The following is a 22,961-nucleotide window of genomic DNA, read 5'->3' as shown; positions in this document are numbered from 1 at the left end:
GTGTGTGTGTGTGCGCGTGCAGGACCTTCACTTAATATTAATGCATCACATTTCATAAGCTGGTCATGTGTTTTGTGAGTAAAAACTATAGCTCAAAATGCATGTAGTAGAGTCCAAAAGTAGGTTACAATATTTTCTACAATATTTCCCTCTAAAGGTTGTGAAGTAGAAGTATAACAAGTAAAGGACAAATACTCCAAATATGCACTTAATTACAACACTTGAGTAAATGTACAGTATTTAGCTACTTTCCACCATTGCTAATTATTCAGTCAATCAAGAAAAAGAAACAAAGACAGACCATAATGCAGAGACATTTTATTGCTGAATGTACAGTTCAGGGGATATCGAGATAAGACACACCTGTCAGCCTGTAGATATTGTTCAGATATGAAGTGAATGTTTTTTGTTTTGTTTTTTTCCTGCCAGAGGGACGCACTGGTGAGATCCACACCCATCCTTTCTGTTGCTCTTGTACTACGAATGATGTCATCTTTGACCGGTGAGGGGAGGAGGACGTGGGTGAATCCAGCGCCTGCAGCAGCGCCGTCAAGTTGATTAGAAGTAACCATAACAGCCCCGGAAATACAGGCAGTGGCCTTCAAAATAACAGTGTAAACTTTTTGTCACTTCAGGGAAAACATTGTTTAAGTATATGAGTGTACAACGCTAAATTATTCATATGAACTACTAATATAACCAATGATTAATAAATTAATCAATTTTGTCACAGCAGCTGTTTTTTTCTTCCTTTTGACAGCTGGCGTCACATCATAGGGGTGTGGCCACAAAAGTGCAACATCATGCTTGAAGGTTTTGTGAGTCATTTCTAATTTAAATGTTTATTTATGTGTATATTGATGGGCTGTAACACAGGGGGGGAAGTATTTGTAAGTTTTTTTTTCTTTTTTTTTACTGAATAGATGTTTATAGAAAAAAAAAAACAGGAGATTGGCACATAAACAATCACTGTGTGACACAATACATACTATACTAGTTATACCACCAATTTTCCTGTACTTGTTTACTTACTTACCCCAGGTTTTCTGTGAGTTGATGAAACACAATTGTATGTAGGGAAATGCGATGTGATCACAATATGTGGCCCAAGATTATTTAGCCTAATGATCGAGAACCCTGTTGATATAATACTTTAGTGGTAGCAATTTGCAAGTAAGTATCACATTACTTATAATATAAGTATAATATAATATTGTAATGACTGGACTACTCGCTTGTGTGACGAAGACTGTGATCGAGTCTAACTTTAACTACCTGCCCCTTTTATTTTGAAAGTCCTAAACGGCAGCACGGTTATTTAGCCTAGCCTTGCTTGTCGCTGGTGTCGGTGGGAGGATCTTGCTCGTCTGCCCCGTTTCTCAGCACCCTCTCCGTAAAAAATAGCGAATACTGCAGCAAGAAGTAAGTGTATGAGTGTGTATGTGTGCGTATGTGTTTGCCAGGCTCAAGAGGAAAAGCGGGGATTAATATATAAAAACCTCTCATCGGGTTGCTGAAAGGTAATTACGAAACGGAAGCTGTAGTTTGACTAAATGTTCTCATTTGACACAACTTAGCAGTCTAATTATGGCTCACGTTACTTGGGTAAGAGAACAAGGTGGTGGCTTGTCCTCACAACGTTACTGACATTCGCCTTTTTCCTGCTTTGGTAGTAGTTTAATTTCTGACTGTAATGAAGTATATATCCAGTGTGAGTGTAGCTGTCAGGGCGTGTTTCTGTACAACTGTTGATAGCTTCATTGCTGGTAGTTTCAAAGTCGAAGCAGCAGATCAGATCCGGTTGGTATGTCTGTCCAACTGCTGCGACCTCAATAAGCAATTCCACATGGCAGCTCTCCTAATGAGCCTTTTCTATTCCTGGGAACACTTCATTTCCTCATTATTAAGACTCTCATCACTTAGAGGGCGTTGTTTGAACTGCCCACACACAACAAAACCGGCGGAGGGTGACATTTGGTGAGTTATACTGAAACGCCCAAATCGGCTTAATTATAGTATGTTGAAGAAAGAGCTTTTAATGTGATTTAAATATGAAAGTCCCATTCATGATAACTTAAAATTCACATAATGACAATAGGCTATATTAGCCTCATCCTCCATAATGTTTATTGAAAAATCAACCTACATGTGGCATTCATGCAAAATATATTCTTTATACCATTGCAGATATATGTTGACAGCGGAACTGTGAGTGATATAACAATTAAGTCAATTCATTGATTAGTGATTGGCAGAAAATGAATAACAATTTTGGTAATGGAGTTATTGTTAAATAACTTAACAAACACAATTACATCATTCTTTGGTTCCAGCTTTTTAAATGTGAACATTTGCTGCTTTTCTCTGTTTTGCATAATTATAAAAATGAATATATTTGGGGGTTGCACTGGTAGTCGGACAGAAGAAGAAATTTGAAGATGTCAAAATGGGCTTTGGAAATATTTTGATGCACATTTTTTCACTGTTCCTTTGACATTTTAGAGACTTAATTAATAATTCGACTGGATAATCAATAATGACCATAGTTGCATTACAGAAAACTGGAAAATTGTATTTTCAAATGCTCAAAATATGTTTTGAAATACATTTCATCACCATGTTCAACTACACACTTGTGCATTAGTCTTGCCTAAATGTATTGCTGCTGTATATTAGGGCTGCATCTAACAATTGTTATCATTATCGATGTTAATATTAGATTGTTTTGTCTATAAAATGTCAGAAAGTAGTGACAAATGTACATTTCACAGAGCATACAGTGACATCTTCAAATTGCTTGGTTTGTCCAATGGACAATTGTTGTAAGAGAATTTTGTTGACAAATAGTTGATTAATGGCTTGTATAGAGTAGTTTTGAGCTGAATCAGTTAGTTGATTAACAGAAAATCTGCATCGCTTTAATTTTTTGGAGGCAAGAATGCCCAAAATCGACTGATTCCAGCTTCTTGCATGTGCAAAATTGCTGTTGATTTCAGTCTTCTATGATAGTAAACTGAAATATATTTGGCTTTTTGACTGCTGGTCAGACAAAACAAACAGTTTTAACGTGTCACCTTGTTGTTGTGAAATTGTGAAGGTTATTTTAAACCATTTCCTGACACTATAGACCAGCTAAATAATGGAATACTAAGAGAATAATCTGCAGATTGATGGATAATGAAATGAATCATTAGTTTCAGCACTTGTGCTTGTCCCTGGAGGAACAGACGTGTATTCGGGCTGAGGAGATTCATCTGCTGCTTATGACCTGAGTTATTGAACAGAAGTTAGTCATAAGGTGTCGGTTTTCACAAACCCACACGTTGTATCCTCTGCCTCCTGTCTTTGAGTTTGGTCATCATCACGCTCCGGCTGCCACCAGCTGACTCCACTCTCTTGTCTTGCCCTACTTCCTCTCAATAGGCTTTAAGGGCAGGAGTATTTGTGGCTGTATTCCTGTGGTGTACTGTATTTATAAATTGCTGCTTGACGGAAGCCATGGAAGTGACCAGGCAGGCGGTCAGTAAATAACAAAAAAAATAGCCAGCTAATACATTGATTAGATAAGCTCTAGTTGTGATCATAGTTTTGTGGATACCACCATAACCACATGAATTTAAAGGAATAGTCTGTCATTTTTGGAAATGTTAAATTTTTTATATATATATATATATATATATATATATATATATATATATATATATATATATATATATATATATATATATATTACATTTTATATTTTATCTGTTCAGTCCATTTAAACCTGAAGTGTAAAAACGACAAGTTGCAGTTTCAGGGCAGCCTTGCTGCAAATTTGTGCCAGCTGCCACTCGCAGTATACTGGCCCAAAAACATTGTCCCCTAGACCAGTGGTTCTCAACCTTTTTGAGTCGCGACCCCCCAGAATAATGAGGTTGGTGTTCGCGACCCCCACCCCCTCGACAACGAGAAAAAGAGCTGCAAATCGGTGTAAACAGCTGTTTCTACGTGCCTCCCCCTGCTGATTTTGAGTGATTATTATGAATGCCGTGATTAATACATGGAAACAAAAAATGCTTTGCTTTAATGACAGTTTAGTTTTAGCAGCTAACACCTATCCTTGTCCAATATTTATGACTTTTTCTCTCCCCCTCCGACCCCTTTCTGTGTTTCAGAATCTTCTGATTTACAAATGAAGCTCTGAATATAACACATGAAATGTACCAAACTTCACACAGTAAAAATCATACCCCAGTCTAGAATATGTTATAAGTTATGTTTCCTCCACAACCATCTGGCGACCCGACCCCCAGGTTGAGAGCCACTGCCCTAGACCACCATTGTAAAAGAGACGTCTGTAAAACAAGTTGACTTTGTACTATGAATCTATGTAGGACTGCACGATATGAGGAAATATGCGATAACGTTATAATATGGCGATAATAATAACACATTACTTGCGATCAATAAACTGATATTAAATTGTACTTAGTTCTGCATTTCTGCTGCTTTCAGTATTTTGCTCAAATTCAACAAATTGCGTGTTGAATATAAAACAAATGAAAGGAAATCAGTTCCAACATTCTTTTATTGAACACATTGAACATTGAATTGAATAAAAAAGGCACCACTGAAAAAGAATGAGTTACATTTTTTTTATTTTATTTTTGGGGCATTTTCAGCCTTTATTTTTGACAGGACAGCTGAAGACATGAAAGGGGAGAGAGAGGGGGGGGGAAATGACATGCAGCAAAGGGCCACAGGTCGGAGTCGAACCCTGGCCCGCTGCATCGAGGAGTAAACCTCTATATATGGACGCCCGCTCTACCAACTGAGCTATCTGGGCGCCGAGAGTTACATTTTAAATTTTAAAGTGCACTTTTCAACTGATGTTTTTTTATTTTTTTTCAACTAACACAAAAAATCTCAGTGTCGCAGCCTTTCGCGATATGTCGCAGCTGTGATGGGTTTATTGCGCAAGTTCATATCACGATAACGATTTAAAAAAAAATATATATATTGTGTAGCCCTAATTTGAAGTACCTTTTTATTATCAATTTAGAGTCCGATTGTTTTTCTTCATATGGATAAATAGGTAATTATCCTTAGGATATATCCTTATCTCAAGGGAAATGTCATACCTGGTTTTATTTCATGGGCTGGCTAACATTGGGGATATTTGGTCATTTCCATGGGTGTACCAGTAAAGTCATGACTCAGTGTAAGAAGCTGGTGTGTTTGTAACATACGCCCAAAGAATGTAAGAGGCTGACCTGATCCTCTGTTTATACTCCTGCTGTTGTCCAAGAAAGCTCAGCACTTACATTTCAGTTTCATGCACTTGAGTCCATAGCTTATACTCAGGAATCTCCACATTGTATCCATCAATGCCTGATGTGAAACAGGCTAAAGCTTTTTTGTAAGATTATTTGTTGAGTAGTCACCCAACATCTGAAGCTGCATGTGATTCGATGTGCTTCCTGTCAGATTCAGTCAGATAAGATTTGTAGTTAATGGTGGTGTAGACAGCCGGTGTCGCAGGATGTCTGCTCTGTCTCAACCACAACCTCGGCCAGTTTATGGACTTTAGCCCATTTCTCAGACAGACAGACAGACTCGCAGAGGTGAGGCAAATTCTTGCGTGCCTTCATATCTTAAAGTGTCTTTCTTTTTTTTAAACAGCCAGTTAGCTTGTGTCTCTTGAGAAAGATAATTGTAAAAACACTTATTTCATATTAGAAATAAGTTGTAGTTAGGTAGCCAAAGATTCTGGAGGACATTCCTGTAAAAATCATGTCCCTGAAGTACTTTAAAAAGTCCTTTTTTTTATTTTTTTTTATTCTGTACTAAAATAAGTTTTACATTGTTGTTCCATAGAGAGTTAGGCTCTCTGGGTGAATGTTTATCTGTCAAACACTCAAAATCCAGCCTTGGTTTTATTGCTTATGTTAGTTATGAAGCCAGAGTTTGACTGAGCTCCTTGACATCTCCTAATGGCAACACACACAAAAAAAAAAACAGGAAATAATTGTTCAATGTTGATGTCAGCTGATCTGTAACTCCAGGCTCTCTGAGTTTAGTTTAGTGTAGTGTATAAAAGAAAGAGGTGCAGCCCTGGAATGCCTGTTAGAGGAGCAAAACTATCCTACTCTACTCATTTCCTGTAATATGTTTGCTTGTTTGCAGGACCTCAGAAGTGGAAAAAGTCATCATCTCAGGAACAACAGGCCTTTTATTGGTTGGATATTTGTCTATGTTCAGCATTGTTGTTGTTGATTTAAAAGTCGTATGAGGATTGAAAGGCAGCTCTACCTCATTGGTCAGGGTCACGCTCTGCTCTGGGCTAACTCTGCTCAGCTTGTTGCATAACTCCTGTTGGCCCCTATAAGCCTCAGGAAACCTTAGAGAAAGAGAGAGGTGGTGTGTTCATTAACCCGGGCCGTTGCTCAAACAGTTGTAGGAAGTAAGGGTGCTATGCTTTATGTATTTTAACGGCTCCTTATGTTGTGTTTGGATCAAGTTTTATGTTTCCAGTCAGAGAGAGTCTGCTTTATTGCTAGTGACACAGTGAACTCACACGTACTATGACGGCTTCCATACTTAATTTGTTTGTATACTTTTGGTCTGCAACTATTGTTTACAATTTTCATTATTAATTATTATTACTTTTCGATGAATCGTTTAATCAATAAAACACCCCAAAATAGTGAAAAATGTTCACAACTTGACGTCTAGAATTTACTTTGTTTGTCGGACCAACAAAATGTATAATAAATATAAAATATATATATATATATATATATATATATATATATATAATAGAGGAAAACAACAAATCCTTCTCATTTAGAAGCTGGAACCAGCAAATGTGGCAAGTTTGCTTCATAAAATACATGATTAATAAATTATCACAATTGTTGGTGATTGGTTTCTAGTCAACACATTTTTGTTAACCTTAATCTTTGTACAAATTAAACAAGCAAAATAAAAGGTGGTAATCAGGGAGCTTTGGGGGTGCTGGTGTGTGGATTTTGATAACTTTGGACAGTGTCAAGGCTTGCTATATGTTTTCCCCCCCAAAATGTTTTTCTTTATGCTAAGCTAACCAGCTGCTTGAGGTAGCTTCATATTTACTGTACAGCCTTGAGAGTGGTATTGATCTTCTCGTCTAACTCTGGGCAAGAAAGCAAAAAAGCGTGTTTCAAACTAACCCTAACCTGTTTTTACCCAAATCTAACCCTATCCAATACGAGAAAGGAAAATAACTCTTTGGTTGAACTACACACCATATAGACAAATGCAGTATATAAACCCTGCGTTTAAACAATGCAGAGGGTTGCGTTGGTCGGTGTTGCCTATCAGTGAGACATGAAATACAATCCAGAAGTTTCAGTAAGAGATCTATGAATATGAAGGCTTTTCAGATGCCAAAACACTGCACAGCGGTTTATAAAATATTTTACATCTTTGAAAAGTTATTGCGGCAGGAATTATTTTATCTTTCGTCGCCACGAACGTGCTTATTTTGAGGAGTCGCAAGCTAAAAATGTTGGAACCACTGTTCGAAGATTTGGGGGAAGATATATCACTAAGAATAGATCACTAACACAAGTAGCTCATATCACTGTATCAGGTTGCATATTTGTTCTTCAGCTTTTTTTTATAACTTTGTGCAGATAAGACATAAAATGCAGGCTTTTGTTTTTAACTTGACTAAAAAAAGACCAGTTAAAGTGTCTATTTGTAACTTTCAGTTTGTGTTGATTCAGACGGCCTCTTCGGACAAAAGCGACACCTGCGTTACCGGGAGGTCATATAGTTGCGATGCATGTTTTGCTCAGACAGAAAATCCTTCATTTACAATAAGCGAGTATGTTACAGATAGTCAAGTGTTTCATACGGTAACTTAGCCTACTTTGTATGTGTCGTGAGCTAAACCGGGTGACGTTATCACTGTCACTGTGTCACGAGCCAAAGCATTAAGAGTTTGTTGTAGCAACCAACGTAATAATAGCTTATAGCGCATTTCATGAAACCCAAGGACGCTTTACACAAGTACAGGGGGACAAGGGAAAAGAAAATAGTAGGCCAACACAAACACGGAATAAAATGTCTGCGCTAAATGGAAGGGGGACGTAATTTAATGCCGGCTACTGACATACAACCACATTGCGCAATCTAAAGTTATTTTATGAATGAAATAGACATATTACATACCTGAGGGTCAATTCGGGTTTGGTTTTGGGTCATTTACATTCCCATAATTGTCTCCATCTGTTGAAAGCCAGACCGAGTGTGACTCGGGTTTTCACACGTCGTCTTTCACTTTCCCTTTTAGCTTTTAGTTGTTCTCTGTTTAATTTCTTTTTTTTCTGTGATGGTCCTGCCCGAGTATCAGCCATAACTACGACAGATCAGAACGTCTAAAATTAAATTAAAATACAATTAGGCCTATATAAAGAAATCGCCTGCTACCTTTTTACCTGCATAATCACTAACGCAGGCTTTTCTGGTGTTACGCCAAAATCTGTGACCCGTCAGAATGTGTGCTCTGTAGCGCCGTCTACCTGCCATTATTCATTTTGTTACTTTGCGGAAAAAATCGGACCCGGGCAAAGGCATTAATAAAAACTATATAACAATAGCGTTCTTTTCACTTGGTCTCGTTTGCTCTTACAGGTGATTTATGATCATCAGATTAAAAATTACACAGTTTCAGAAACATTTAAAAGTTACATATAGTCACTTTAATTAAAGGGTAGCTCAGCATTATTCTGTATGATTTTGTTATATTTGCTTTAGGGCTGTCAAAATAACGCGTTAATTTCGATTAATTAATCTGAGAAAAAATAACGCGTTAAAAAAACTAACGCAGATTAATCCATTCCATATTGACGTTTGCATACAGACGAAAATCTGGTTCCACTGATATGTCTGCGCATCTCTCTGCTGCTCTGAAACAGACGTTACAGGAAACACAAACCCCGCTGCATGTGACGCTAGTTAACACTACACTCAACAGCAGCTAACGTTAGCCTACCGCTAGCTAGTAGCTGGATTAAACACGGTTAAAATGCTGACAGCTAACGCTAAACGGTGTAAAGTTTGACTGTGTTTTACTGTAGAGGATTCAACACCGGGATGTAACAATCTGCAGCTGCCGTCGGAGAAACAACACAGAGTTCGATGAAACTGGTAAACTACAGCCTCGTGTGCATTTGAAGTTTTTGTAAATGTCCTTTTCCTATCTGGTTGTTGTTTTTGTCGTTCAACAGCAATTTACTAGTGAAATAAGTTATTGTTATACATTATTATTAAATCATTTAATTTTGACCATATGGCCTTAGCAATAAACAAGCCATTCTTTAATGTCACCAACTGTTGTTTAGTACCCTTTTTTTTCTTTTCTTTTTTTACTTTCTTAAAAAGTATCGGTTCAGGCACCGTTTAATTATGTATGCGATTAATTTTGATTAATTAATCACAGAGTATGTAATTAATTAGATTACATTTTTTAATCGATTGACAGCCCTAATTTGCTTACAGTATGTCTCTTTGATGTTTTAACCAGGAAGTAACAGTGTTCTAGTTGTCTCACAGTTATAGACTATAGTTGGTCCTCCGTCAACCTCAGAATGATTGAAGACTTTATGAATATGTTGTAGCATACCTCTTTGCACCACTGGATAAATCTCAGTTGGGTTGTGTAGAGTCACAGTGACAGGTAAATGAAAATGTCTGCACCCTGAACTGAGTGATGGTTATGGAGAGCTGATGGAATGATGTTGAACCATTCCTGCTCTTTTGTCACAGCTTTCACAAGGACGGTTAATCTCTGTGACACCTTTGCTTTCATTCAGTAGCGTCGAGGTCAAAGGTCAGCCAGCTGATACTGGTTGCAGTTAAGTGGTGCCCAGGCTCCGACATACAGCGCTTAGCCCCTCTACTGATTTTGTCTAGTGGCCACTCGTGGCGGTATTGCAACGAAAAATCCCTCTGTGACCCAGAAAGGATTTTAACCATAGACCACCATTGCAAAAGAGACGCAGATAAAACTGCTCCCAGAACACCTCCAACTGCAAACAAGATCTGGTGTGGCTCTTTGTATTTTGTAGTTTTAATCCATGGACTATTTATGTTTGAAAAACTTCCCTAGAGCTGAGAAAAGCGATTTAAAAACATGTAACGTCACCACCCATAGTCAGTGTGTCGCATATCAAGTAAACCCGGAAGCGAAGAAACTTTTTTGGCGGATGCGCCACAGAGCAACTCTCAAAGAAATGAACAGGGCTCTGCCAATAACGTTCATCCAGGTCTTATAAGACATCCATGGTGGTGCCCATTTACACGTTGTGATAGCATCAGGGTGAGATCAGGCTTTGATATGAATGCGGAGAGGATGAATGCTGGCTGAGACGTGATAAACAGGCTTGATATGGATGACATAAACTTCATCCTCAGTGGTTGCTGTCATTAGTATGCATTAGCGCTTAAGTTTGGGGCCATCAGTCATAGACAGTCTGGGTATTGGGCACAGTTTGTGACTATATGGTACATTTTCACGCATAATTTCCTTTTGCCAATGTGTCGAGATGTTCCTTCGTCGTCTCCCAATATCTCTGCCAGAAAGGACAAGCTATCATTGTGCAGTGCAGAGAGAGCCACTGTGTACATGTGCATGTGTGTGTGAGTGAGCATGCTTGCGTGCTTGCATGTGTTGCGTTGCCTCTGGCAGCCCTCTCCCTGTCCCGGCTCTGCTGAGGCCTGTCCAAACAGAACTGCAGCCAAAAGCTCCTCCCAGGCTGCACAGAACAGGAAGTGGATTGTTGTTGTTTTTTCAAAGGGTGAGCCTCTGAGGCCTTGGTGCTGCTGTCTCCCACTTGTTTTGGTTTTGATCCCATCATCTAGTTCTCTGGAAATCTAAAGATACTGTGCAGTTTCTCTGAAAGCAGTCTCTGTTCAAATGAAATAGTCTGTTTTTTGTTGAATATAATCTCATAATAGTTGAATATAATCTCATAATAGTTGAATATAATCTCATAATAGTTGAAGCATTGCAACGGCAGCTGAAGTAAATGATGATGATGATGATTTGTGGTCGACATTGTACAGTATATTCAGGGGATTTGCTTAACGGTCTTTCAATACATATTTAAGAAACAACAGAAGTGAGCACACCACCAGTATTTGCTAAAGCAGCCTAAATTAAAAATGGAGTCTTTGGCATATTTTGGCAAAACTCAACACAATGCACCAGAGGGAGTGGGCCTTTGGACCAAAGTGAGAAAATGGGAACAAACCATGACCAGAATTCCCAGAAGAAGGAATAGACTCAAGATATTAATAAAACTGCCAAACAAGCAAACACACCCACAATTTCCAGTATGGCTACTGGTTATGCCAAGTCTAAATATCAATGGAAACATGGCTGGGTAGCAATTTCTTCTCTTATATCACTTCCCCCCCCCCCCCCCCCTTCACTTTGTGATTCAACCCATTTTTTATTTATATATTTTGTTTTAATAAACTCTTACAGAATATGTATAAATGTACACATGTATGTGCTTTTGTATCTTATTCTGTTATTATGGCACTACAGAGACAATTCATAGGTCAATAAGTCAAATATTTCCCTGCTAATGTGTGCAATGACTTTTCTTATTCAACAGTTTTCAGTGTTCTTTTCTTATCCTTACAGTTTGGAGTTGAGTTTAAAATCCGTAACAATTTGAGTGTAGTAGTTAACTTCAAAATGTTAAGTAGAGCTGCAACAATTGGTCCGTGGGTCGATCTTTTGAATCGTTCTTTAGGAAAGTTTTTGTTTGTTTACTCGTTCACTGCCAGCACTCTCCCCGTTTCCACTCTTTGTGCTAAGCTAACTGGCTGCTGGCGGCGGCTTCATATATCGTATATCAATCTTTATATTATCTGCAAGGAAGGGTAGATGCATATTTTCCAAAATGGCAAACACTTCCTTTCATAAAATCCATGTTGTATATGGTGTCCTTTTTATTTTCTTCATAAATTTAATCACAGTTGGATGATTTAAGACTTTGCAAATGTTGACAGGTATTAGCTTTAAAATGTGAGAAGATTTTGCACAAATCCCCCAGCCCTGCATGGAAGAAATGATGTTTTGCAAGTCAGCTAACTAATCCACTGTTACAAAACCAATCAAACAATAGTTTGACTAATAACTTCAGTCCGTATTCTTGATGATTCTTTATGGTTTGATGCTACTTACTGACAGTTTTGGTGTTGCTATGCATCCAAGCAGAGTGGGTGTTAGGGCAAACTCAATTTAAAAGTTATGCCAGCAGCACTGAAAGATCCATTTCCCCTGATAAGTGGGTGCCCTCATGAAGAGGATTGCTGTCAAGGCTGTCTGGCAGAAAGTGGATGAGGTGAGCAGCCAAATGACTATATGCACAGCTGCTCCCAGGCAGCAGGGCTCCAGCTCATCCATCAGCTGCACTGCTAACTCATCCCCACGCAGCCTGCACTAACTACAGCAGTCCTCATCTGGCGTTATTGCAGAAATGTTTCTTGGCTCTGTTGGTTTTATGGATTGTATTTTTGTGCACAGGAAACCTGCAAAGCTACATCCTTGCAGGCCTGAAGTGTAGTTGTGAAATTGAACCCTGCATCCATCTTTATTTGACATGGTTTTGTTTTGGTGGTAATTACTTGCCTGGTAATTTCTTTCTTCTGCAGTTTGTGCACATTCACTTACAACTCTGTAAACCCCATGTAAGCAATTACAGCGTAACACTGGAACAACATATGTGCGGCAGGTTTAGCTGTTGGTCCTTTTTAATGCAAAGTCATTTTGAGAGAATTAGTATAATGTCTACAGAGTGTTCCTGAAGAAGCATCTGGAGAGATCAAAAGCAGGGCAGTGTTTTGTCTGCTTTAGGACACCACCAACACTTTAGCAGCTGCTCTGATTTCCCGGACGCTTTTCTTTTCCACACACATTGCAGAGGGAAACAAACAGGGCGGAGCAGGAGCATGATAGCACATTCCTTCATGTCCCAGCTTGTCTCAACACCCCCCCCCACCCCAACACACACACACACACACACACACACACACACACACACACACACACACACACACTCGCTCTTTCTCTCTCTCTTTCTCTTCCCCATCACTCCACTATCTTCCCCCTCCTCCTCTGTTTTTTATGTAGATTTATAGTCTAGATTCGTCATCGGGGATTCAACGTCTGTGACTGCAGTTGTCTGTGACAACGTGCAGATCAGAGAGCACTCCCTAGGCATAATGTGATGCAGTACTACTGAAGTCAGAGATGTCGGTGGTCGCTTTGGAGCCACATAGCATGAGCAGAAAGTTTTTGTACAACATTGTGTTCTTGTTTTATCTTGTGTTCCTGTGATCGTTTACAAATAATTTAAATATCTGAAACGTAGAATACACAAACGAGACAACAAAGTGTGACTTTTCTTTGTTGACAGGTGAAATCTCCCTTGACGGGAAAAAGTTTCTTTTGTAGTGATGGTTTTGACACGCAACTTTTTATTTGAATTTTTTTTGACTTCCTGTAAAAACCTTTCTCTTGTTTCCCAGCAGAGATGGCAACCATTCGGAAGAAGCTGGTGATTGTCGGGGATGGAGCATGTGGGAAAACATGTCTTCTCATTGTTTTCAGTAAAGACCAGTTTCCTGAAGTCTACGTCCCAACAGTGTTTGAGAACTACATCGCTGATATCGAGGTTGACGGAAAACAGGTTTGTAGATTTGACACTCAAGTGAGCAGTCTAGAAGAAGTTGTGTCTGTCGCATAGGAAGTCTTTCCGTTTGTGTCAGAAACCAGCACTGTCCTTAAAGTAATAACATGAATGACATGAATCTGACTATTCGCTTTAAATGAAGGATCTTGTAAAAGAAGTCATAATTGTGAACTTGCTGGCTCCATACAGTACGTGATATTTTGCTGAAGGACTGAGGCTAAAGTTGTTTGTCCCAGCCGGCAAAGAAATCAGTATCTTGTGACAGTAACATTTGATGATCCATGTAGAAGACCTGAAATTACAGAAACACCATTGTTGCAGTGTAGCGCTAGTTAGTCCCAGTATTAATAGTGTGATACTAATCTGATACTACATACTTTATTGTTGTACTGTATTTTAAATTTTCAATGTATCTCTTTTAACATATAAGTGTAAAAGAAACTCCCAAATCCAGCCCCATGAACACCTCTTTAACGTGCATAATTCCGAAGCTGAACAGACCTGCTAGGCCAAGTTACGGTGCTCAGCTCTGATTGGACAATCACTGCTCAGGGGAGGGGTTTAGCAAACGGTCAGTTACATGTGGTGTGTCCGAGCCGAGGTCACTCTTGTGTTCACTGATTCAGTACTTTCTAGATGACAGAGTAGTTTACAGCCATTTGAGATGTGTAGCTCAAATACAATGGTTGAGGGTAAATAAAATGCATTATTATTTCAGACCTCCCAAGTGTGTGTGTGTGTGAGTGTGTTTGTGTGACATCTTAAAGGGATACTTCACCGATTTAGCATTAAGCTTTGTATCAGGGGACATCCTCAGCGGTGTGCAGAAAGCGGGACGAGGGTAGGAGTTAGAGCTAGGTGGAAAGCTAACGCTAGCCAGCCACCTGTGCCAGGCTTCGCCTGCTACGGAGACCAGCACCTCAGCCTGCGGTGCCGCTAGCCGGAATACTTGACAGGCTTCGCCTGCTACGGAGACCAGCACATCAGCCTGCGGTGTCGCTCGATGCCGCTAACCGGTAAGGTTAGCGGCATTACTAATGTCCCTAGCTCATACTCCTAGCTCATACGCAGGAGTATGAGCTAGGTGGAAAGCTAACGCTAGCCGGCCACCTCTCCCATCAATCCTGCTTGCAAGTGTCTCTATGGACAACAAACTGGACTACTAACGCGAGTTCAGAGACTGCTGTGTTTTTGTTGTTGTGGAAACATGGCTGAACAACAGTGCTGCTCTGTCACGGGGTAAGACTAGCTAGTGGAGGTGGGCTTTTTTAACACGGACTGTTGCAGAAATGGGGTGCTTGTATCCAACTAACTGCTAACCGCTGGTGGAGTTTGTGACTGTTAGATGAGACCATTCTACATTCCACGCAAATTTACGGCTACCAAGCGCTAATGCTAGTATGTGTTAGCTGAACTTTACGGAGCATATAATGTGTTTCGTTTGTCGTTTTTATATAATGTCGTTTTTATATATTTGAATTGTGTAACCACTTGAGTCACGGTGAAACGTTGTTTTGTGTATATGGTTGAAATGACAATAAAACACAGTTGAATTGAGTTGACTGTCTGTAAAAGGTAGGCGTGGCTTGGGAGTGGACTCAGAGCAGCGAACCAAGAGCATTCTGGGATTTGGTGTCTTTCATCCACATGAGCCAAAACACATTTCCTGGCTTTTCTCGGCCTAGAAGGCACCAATTTAAAAAAAAAAAAAAATTTACATTTATACTACATAAGTGACACAATTTTTAAAGATATATTCAGCTTTTCAGCGGTGAAATATCCCTTTAACTCTGAGTCACAGGGAGTAGGTCAGTGAGGGCTGAGTCTGAGCTGCATATGGCTTGTTATGGGTTATATTAAGGGTTTTGTTCTCTTGAGCCGACCACCGCTGCAGGTTCACCACTTGGCAAAACAGGAAATGACTCTACTTCCCAGCTTCCTGTTCAGACAGGGAACAGGGATGTCTCCTGGCAATCCCTCTCCTCCCGCCAGGACCCTCCTGCCAGATAAACGACTCTCATTTCCTGTCCTGGTCGCACTTGGATGTGGGGAGGAAAAATAAAGTTAGGGATCCATGATGGACATCGGTCTAGAGGGGGATAATTTGGAAAGAATTAGCCCGTTATACAAGCAGCTGGATTATGTTTGTGTTCTCAGACCCTAAATTTGAGTGTCCCTTCCCCTCGAGGACAAAAACATTTTCTTTCTCTCACCTTCAGTGGATTGAGCAGTCTCTAAAAATAGCTGTTTTTCCCCTCGTTCTTTTCCTCCCCAAAGTCTGCAGCTTACGAGTCCAGTGGGAACATAACCGCTCTGGTTGCTCATGCAGTCTCAACAGTGTGCAGCCACCTCCCACCCTCTGCCTCTGCGAACCTCTATTTCGGGCCCGTTGACTGATGCTTGCACTCTCCGTGGGCAAAACCGGAATCTATTGTCATTCAGTAAAAGTTCCAGTATTTAAAAGTTTTCACATAAAAAAATGCCTTCCCCTCCTGAACACAGTGAGTCAGCTAAAGAGTGGAGTCAGGTAAAGACCGACTATTACCACTACTAGACCACTAATTTAAATTTTTAGCCCTTAAGAATGGTTCAAATTACAAAACTTTGAACAAAATGACATGAATGAATGAATGAATGAATGAATGAATGAATCGTGGAGATAAAAAGGAGTATGAGGAGAATCACTGGTTTCTAAAACCAAGATAAATCCACCGTTCTGTACAGTGTGTGTATTTTGTTTGCCTACTACTTCTTACAATGTTTTTCTTGTGATTTCTCCCAGGTGGAGTTGGCGCTGTGGGATACTGCAGGCCAAGAGGACTACGACAGGTTGAGGCCTCTCTCTTACCCTGACACAGATGTCATCCTCATGTGCTTCTCCATCGACAGCCCAGACAGTTTAGGTAAGGAACTGCTGACATACAGTAGCCTATATTAAAACATTTGTATATTTAAACAAGTCTTAATTAGATACGCCTGGCTGAGACGGCAGCAGCACAGAAAGCTGTCTTATGTGTCAAAATTATAAAATACACGACTTTATACTGTATAAAAGTGCTATTGTTATCGTGTTTATCTTCACAGAATAAAGGCAGCTCATATCAGCTAAGCAAGCTGTTTGTTAAATGCCTTAATTGACTTGATGGAAAGTAGGATTAGTGCAGCTAAAAACATCTTTGCCTCGAGCAGTCTGCAGAGCAATCCATCATGAGAAGTGTTCTGCACTGTGACTCTGCACTCTCTCTCTCTCTGTCTCTGTCTCTCTGTGTCTGTCTGTCTGTTTCTTCTCACTTCTTGTCTCTCTCCCGGGACAGAAAATATCCCTGAGAAGTGGACGCCTGAGGTGAAGCACTTCTGTCCCAATGTTCCTATAATCCTGGTGGGGAACAAGAAGGACCTGAGGAATGATGAGCACACACGGAGAGAGCTGGCCAAGATGAAGCAGGTACAATCGCCTCAGAGGGTCAATGAGCTGTGGATTGGGGTAACCAGGCACAAGTAGGCACCTCTTGAATACTCTGGCACCAACGGCCTGGGGCTATGTGCAGGGTTGAAACAGTTCATCAGGTTCAAGTTGTGAAGTTTTTATCTGAATTGTTTATGTTCATATTTATGACAAATATTGCTTCACCGGGAGTTCAGAGTGACAAAAGCACTGCATCAAAAAACAAGGGCTGCTTTGTTGACATGTTGCCTCAGGTACTGGTAAAATTGTGGTCACACACACACACACACACACACACACACACACACACACACGTCTTTGGAAACCGCTTCTGCTCAGTGTTGTGTAACTTTTTTCTTTCTTTCTCTGGAAGTATTTGAAACGATAAAGGATCCAGATTTATATAAAAGCTCATTGTAATAATGCTTTGTAAACAGAAAGTGGTGCTTACCAGGTACTGGTAAAAGTGTGGTCACACACACACACACACACACACACACACACACACACACACACACACACATATATATATAATGTGTGTGTATATTTATTTTGAAAAGCAGAATGTCAATATTACGTTGATAAAGTAAAATCATATGAAAACTATTGGTCCGAGAAGGTGTTTTTCTAAAAAGCCAAAGAAAGATGGAACATTAATTGAATACTATCTCATTTTTGTTAACCTGTCTGTTCCCAGAGGAAAGTTACCTTTCAGTGACAAACAGTGACAGCACTCTGAAAAGGCTGCTAGTGGCCTTTCACTCTTACTATAATGACAGCAGCATGTTGGTTTATTGTGTCACAGCATGCAACTATGGCCCGTTCTCTGTCTCCAGGTCCAGCTAATAATAGCAACATGTTGACAAAGCTCTCCAGCTCTTTCAAACACCACCGTCAGCTTTTCATTTTTGTTGAAACTAAGAGCTGTTTGACAAAGAGTAGCAGTAAGTCATTAGTTCAAGTGTTTTGGAGTTTACATGGTTCACACAGAGTACAGAATGATGTGGCTGGGAGGGTTATTGAAGTAGTGTGTATAGCTCTGATTTCAAGGTTTACCTGTTTAATAAATTTGTCATTATTTGGAGGTGTAGACGGGCATAAAAACACAGGTGCATCACATTCAGCTTATTTGGTTTTATAAGGGACTGTACAAAAAATATTGGGTTGGGTAGGTAGACTGAACATGTTTAGGGCTGATACTAACAACATTTTAATTATCGATGAATTTGTCAATTATTTTAGTGATTAATTGTATGGTTTATAAGTAGAGATGTTCCGATATCGGCTCCGATACTGCCTAAAATGCTGGTATCGGTATCAGGAAGTACTGGAGTTTATGCACCGATCCGATACCACGTAATAAAGCCCTAAAAATCTACATTAAAGTAGTTTATGTTCTTTTTCCGTTTATAACTGACTGTCAAACTGGATAATAAAAGAAAGTTCTGTGGCATTCATTGTTCATGTTTCACAAAGTTTAACATGAGCCAGACTGACAACAAAGATAGAAATAATATCACATACATACAGGGATAGTAGTATACACTTGTTAAAACATAATAAAATATATGACTCACTGGTATCGGATCGGTACTCGTATCGGCCGATACGCAAGTTCAGGTATCGGAATTGGTATCGGGAAGCAAAAAATGGTATCGGGCCATCTCTATAAGTATATAGTGTATAAACGGAGTTAAAAACTGCCATTTACAATTTTTCAAGTCCAAAAATCAAAGATATTCAATTTACTGTCATATATGACAAAGAAAAGCACCAGCTCCTCTCATGTAAGAACTAGAGAATATTTGGCATTTTTGCTTGGGAAAATACCTTGAACGATTAATCACAATAGTTGCTGATTCAGCTTCTGACTTATTGAATAGACTAATTGTTGCAGCTCTAATTATTTTTCACAAAAATAAAAGTTCACAAAGATTTTAAGATGTACTCCCATTTAAAGCTATAGTGCGTAGTTTCTGTCTCCCCCCCCCCCATGAGGAATTCTAAGAAAATGAAAACAAAACTGTCGGCCGGTCCACATGATACAAGCCTTCCGTGATCGCGGACGCACCCCCACCCCTCCTCCACGCAGTTGCTAGTAGCCAAGGAGAACACGGAGGATTAAAAAAAACATGATAGACTCTTCAGAAGAGGTAATTATCTTCACTCGAGCTTCTGCGCGGGAAAGTCACCGGACGACACAATCTTCTGAACATAGTCATACTGAGAAATACAGAGGGAGTTGTGTGGAGCTGATAGTTTAAATTAGCTTTGTAGCAACTCATTTGGTAATGGCTTGAATGTAACAGAGGTTCAATAATATCAAAAAGTTACGCACTAAAGCTTTAAACCTTAAAATATTAATATTGTTTGCATATCCACAGTAGTCAAATTAGAAGCAGTGATTGCCAAAATTGTGGTATTTTCTAGTTTACTGAATATTAGTAATTTTCCAAACTTTTGAACAAAAAGCTACCTACTGTCGTTGAGCTTTTTGTTGAGATGCAGAATAAAGTGGTGGGAGCTGCTATAGGAGACTGATAAATGACGTTTAATCATACCCAAAAATGTAAGATTACCTTTGCTTCAGCAGAAAAACATAACTCAACCCCCTTTTCTGAACACCCCTCCATACTAATACTAATAATACTTTTTGTACAGTTCCTAACAATCTCTGCTCTAACCATGCAGGAGCCGGTGAAGACTGAAGAAGGCAGAGACATGGCCGGCAGGATCAGTGCTTTTGGCTACTTGGAGTGCTCTGCCAAGACCAAGGATGGCGTGCGGGAAGTGTTCGAGATGGCCACTAGAGCAGCGCTGCAGGTCCGCAAGCGCAAAAAGAGAGGCGGCTGCACACTGCTGTGAGCAGTCGACGCGCCATAAAATCCACTGACCAATAGGAGAGAGAAAGAAAAAAAAAAAATCACTTGAAAAGGACTGACCTTTTACCAAATTGCATCTTTGTACTGTATCTCACATTTCACAATAACCGGCAGGCAGATGAATCGAATGCAAACAAACCGAATACAGGAAATTGACTTTGTCTATATTACATCCGTGGTTAGAAATTGATGTTTAAAGTTGCTCGTTGATTTGCTCCCAAGCTCTGTCTTTACACGTTTTCCTATTTAGTTTTTCTTTATTTGTAACATAACGAGGCAGTGACGGATGCACGTTTGTTTGCAATATTGTTCTTCACGAGCTTGAGCAAGCATTATCCTTCTTAGCTTGTATAAAGTCTTCATGAGTAAGGTCCAGACTGTCCTGTTAGTATCACTTCTGTTTATCATGGTAGTCCTGATCTTTGGATCATAAGAGCTAGTGCCTTTTTCTTTCTTTCTTTTAAGTTTGTACGACACTGTACTTCTCATGCTTGTCAGCTAGCTTACATTTCAGCTGAGAGGCTCTCCATTGTACTGTAGCTAGTGTTGTCATTGTGAAACCTGAGCAAAGCCATAACTAAGGTTTTCAGTAGCTGCCTCATATAAAAGTAATTAGAGATAAAAATCGGATTATTCACATGCATCCTTCATAACTATTGTTAATCTGTGCAGTGGAATTAGATGGGGGGGGTGAGAACTGGCCAATCGAGACACAAGCCAATATGACTCAACTATGCACAATGGCTGTTAGGACCAACAGGGAGCTGAAACAGAAATAAAAGCCAAAGCCTGGTGAAACTTCCCTTGTTTGTTTTTGCGGTAGTCTGAGTTCAGATCTTTTTCTGCTACAATTCAAGTGAAGCGCTCACGCCCGCTGTTGGAATCCGTGTGTTAGACAGGTTAGAGCTGATAGCTTCACGTGTGGATGTTTCCAGTTGGACGACATTCTCTACATGTTTGAGAGGAGCCAAGTTGTTTGAGAGTTTGATTTTTCCCCGGTGCCTTCTCTGTTGTGTGCCTTTTGGTTGTTCTCTCCCAGACCAGATGGACCAGCTGCTCCATGCCAACCTGATACTGACTGACAAGGTCAGGAGTGACCCGACATGTTTCACAAAGCTCAGTTCTTTGAATGGCATCAAACCTAGGCTTGATTCCGCATGCGTCATTAGGTTCCTAATCTTTCAGTCCTCATAACATAAATGTTAAGATTTTATCTAATAATGCATGAGTATCTTGGCAGATATTAGATTACACCAATTTACATTGTTACTTTGTGTGAAGAATGAATCATGGGAAAATGACGCAACTTTTATAATGCGTTTCTTCAACATCACTGGAAAAACAGTCTGCAGCCATAAAATAGTCTGATGATTTAGAGTAATGTATTACAAAAAAAAAGTCAGTACAACTGTGGCAAAATAGAAAATGGGTTTATTTATCTTTATCTTATGTCTACATTGGTCTTGATCTTCGCTTCCTGGCAAGAACCATTTGATAGTTCACATCCCAAGTCAAAGGAGCAGAATATTAAGGGTACACACTGAATTGTTAAAGCAGCCTTTGGAGACATGCAGAGACCGTCCATTTGTCCTCTCTTAATACTTGATTGTGTCCTATAAAATATAACGGCGTGTTATACAATGCTTAAAAGGCCCAGCAACCATCCTCTGGCACAGACTCTTCACGGCATTCCTTTTCTTCTGCCTCTGTTGCTCTTTCATGTACTGTACATGTCCCTTGGTTGCATGTTGCTTTCGGTCTAGAAAGAAGTGTGACATGTGACGTGTGATATCTTTGATGTTGCATGCAACCTTCTTACAATGCCAGACAACTAACCTACCCAGCTGGCAGGACCTGTATCGGTTATATTGTAATGCAACGTTATACCCTCTACTGGCCAAGCACATAATAATATAATTCACTTTTAAAAAAGCACTTTTCAAAACAAAGTTACAAAGTGCTGTACATAGTTGAACCAGGATTAAAACATTTCAGGACTTAGGCAATTTAAGTAATACAGAAATAAAATAATAAAATGTCCAATGATGATGTAAGACAAAAAAACAAGACATTTTGAAAATAAAACTGAGGTTAAATTAGTAAGTCTTTTTGGAAAAAAAACAACTAAGAAGTGATTTAAAAGATGTCAATGATTCTGCAAGTCTCAGACCCACATGTGCTTTAACTGAATGATCTAAGCGAGACTAATAAAACTAGTTGTATATTCCACGGCTCAACTCCGGCGTTGAGTTTCCTGAGGGACGGGGCATTGATTACAATTACACACAAGCACCATATTAATGTTACCTCAAGTCTTACTAGAGTGGATTCTATGTTTTGCTCTAGACTTTGTGGAATTCAATATAAGCACACTAACATGACAAGAGTAAACTTATTCAGATCCTTTACGACTAAGAGTTTTTAATCAATGAAAACATGGGCCCGAGTTACTCGATTCATAGTGGCATGATGTGCACGACAAGGAGTTCTTGGCAATTGGAGGTTGGCGGAGATGGTCAAATAAGTTGCACAATTGGAAGTGCATCATCATGATGAAAGCATAAAAGATCACTAAGAGCATGTAGAATACTGCTGTTAATGTGTATACAAATAATGTTGCGCTATATCAAACATCCTTATGATGTTGATGCATGCATGAGAAAACCATGGGTCTTTGCAGCGAACACACACACACACACACGTGTCTTTGGTAACAGCTTCTGCTCAGTGTTGTGCAACTTTTTTTCTTTCTTTCTCTGGAAGTATTTGAAACGATAAAGGATCCAGATTTATATAAAAGCTCATTGTAATAATGCTTTCTAAACAGAAAGTGGTGTAGTGAATGTTTGATCTGAAGTAAACATGAACAATGTTAATAAACTATTTTTGAGACAAGAC

The 22,961-nt window shown here is 39.5% G+C and overlaps 1 protein-coding gene across 5 annotated transcripts; it reads left to right on the top strand.

The window, feature by feature from the left end:
- Window positions 1–1,320: 1,320 nt before the first annotated feature.
- On the top strand, window positions 1,321–22,960 carry LOC144517143 (rho-related GTP-binding protein RhoA-D-like). Of its 5 annotated transcripts, none has more exons than XM_078249042.1 (5): window positions 1,321–1,422; window positions 13,576–13,733; window positions 16,519–16,639; window positions 17,051–17,181; window positions 19,873–22,960. In XM_078249042.1, the coding sequence occupies exons 2-5, from the start codon at window positions 13,578–13,580 to the stop codon at window positions 20,044–20,046; spliced, it is 582 nt and encodes a 193-aa protein (XP_078105168.1). In that variant the 5' UTR covers window positions 1,321–1,422; window positions 13,576–13,577; the 3' UTR covers window positions 20,047–22,960. The 5 variants fall into 5 exon arrangements, with proteins under 5 accessions (XP_078105168.1, XP_078105167.1, XP_078105165.1 ...); XM_078249041.1 differs by having other exon boundaries at window positions 1,322–1,422; window positions 13,573–13,733; XM_078249039.1 differs by having other exon boundaries at window positions 1,382–1,520; window positions 13,573–13,733.
- The last annotated feature ends 1 nt before the right edge of the window (window position 22,961 follows it).

Source organism: Sander vitreus, chromosome 4 (assembly GCF_031162955.1).
Source record: "Sander vitreus isolate 19-12246 chromosome 4, sanVit1, whole genome shotgun sequence".
Lineage (NCBI taxonomy): Eukaryota > Metazoa > Chordata > Actinopteri > Perciformes > Percidae > Sander > Sander vitreus.
Note: the sequence above shows the minus strand (reverse complement) of the source record. Positions and strands in the feature narration are given on the sequence as shown.

What these genes read in the sequence shown, in the direction of transcription:
- LOC144517143 (XM_078249042.1), top strand. Translation starts at nt 13,578, where the DNA reads ATGGCAACCATTCGGAAGAAGCTGGTGATTGTCGGGGATGGAGCATGT. An exon ending in TCGAGGTTGACGGAAAACAG is followed by an intron (nt 13,734 to 16,518) that starts GTTTGTAGATTT and finishes GATTTCTCCCAG; the next exon opens with GTGGAGTTGGCGCTGTGGGA. An exon ending in CGACAGCCCAGACAGTTTAG is followed by an intron (nt 16,640 to 17,050) that starts GTAAGGAACTGC and finishes CTCCCGGGACAG; the next exon opens with AAAATATCCCTGAGAAGTGG.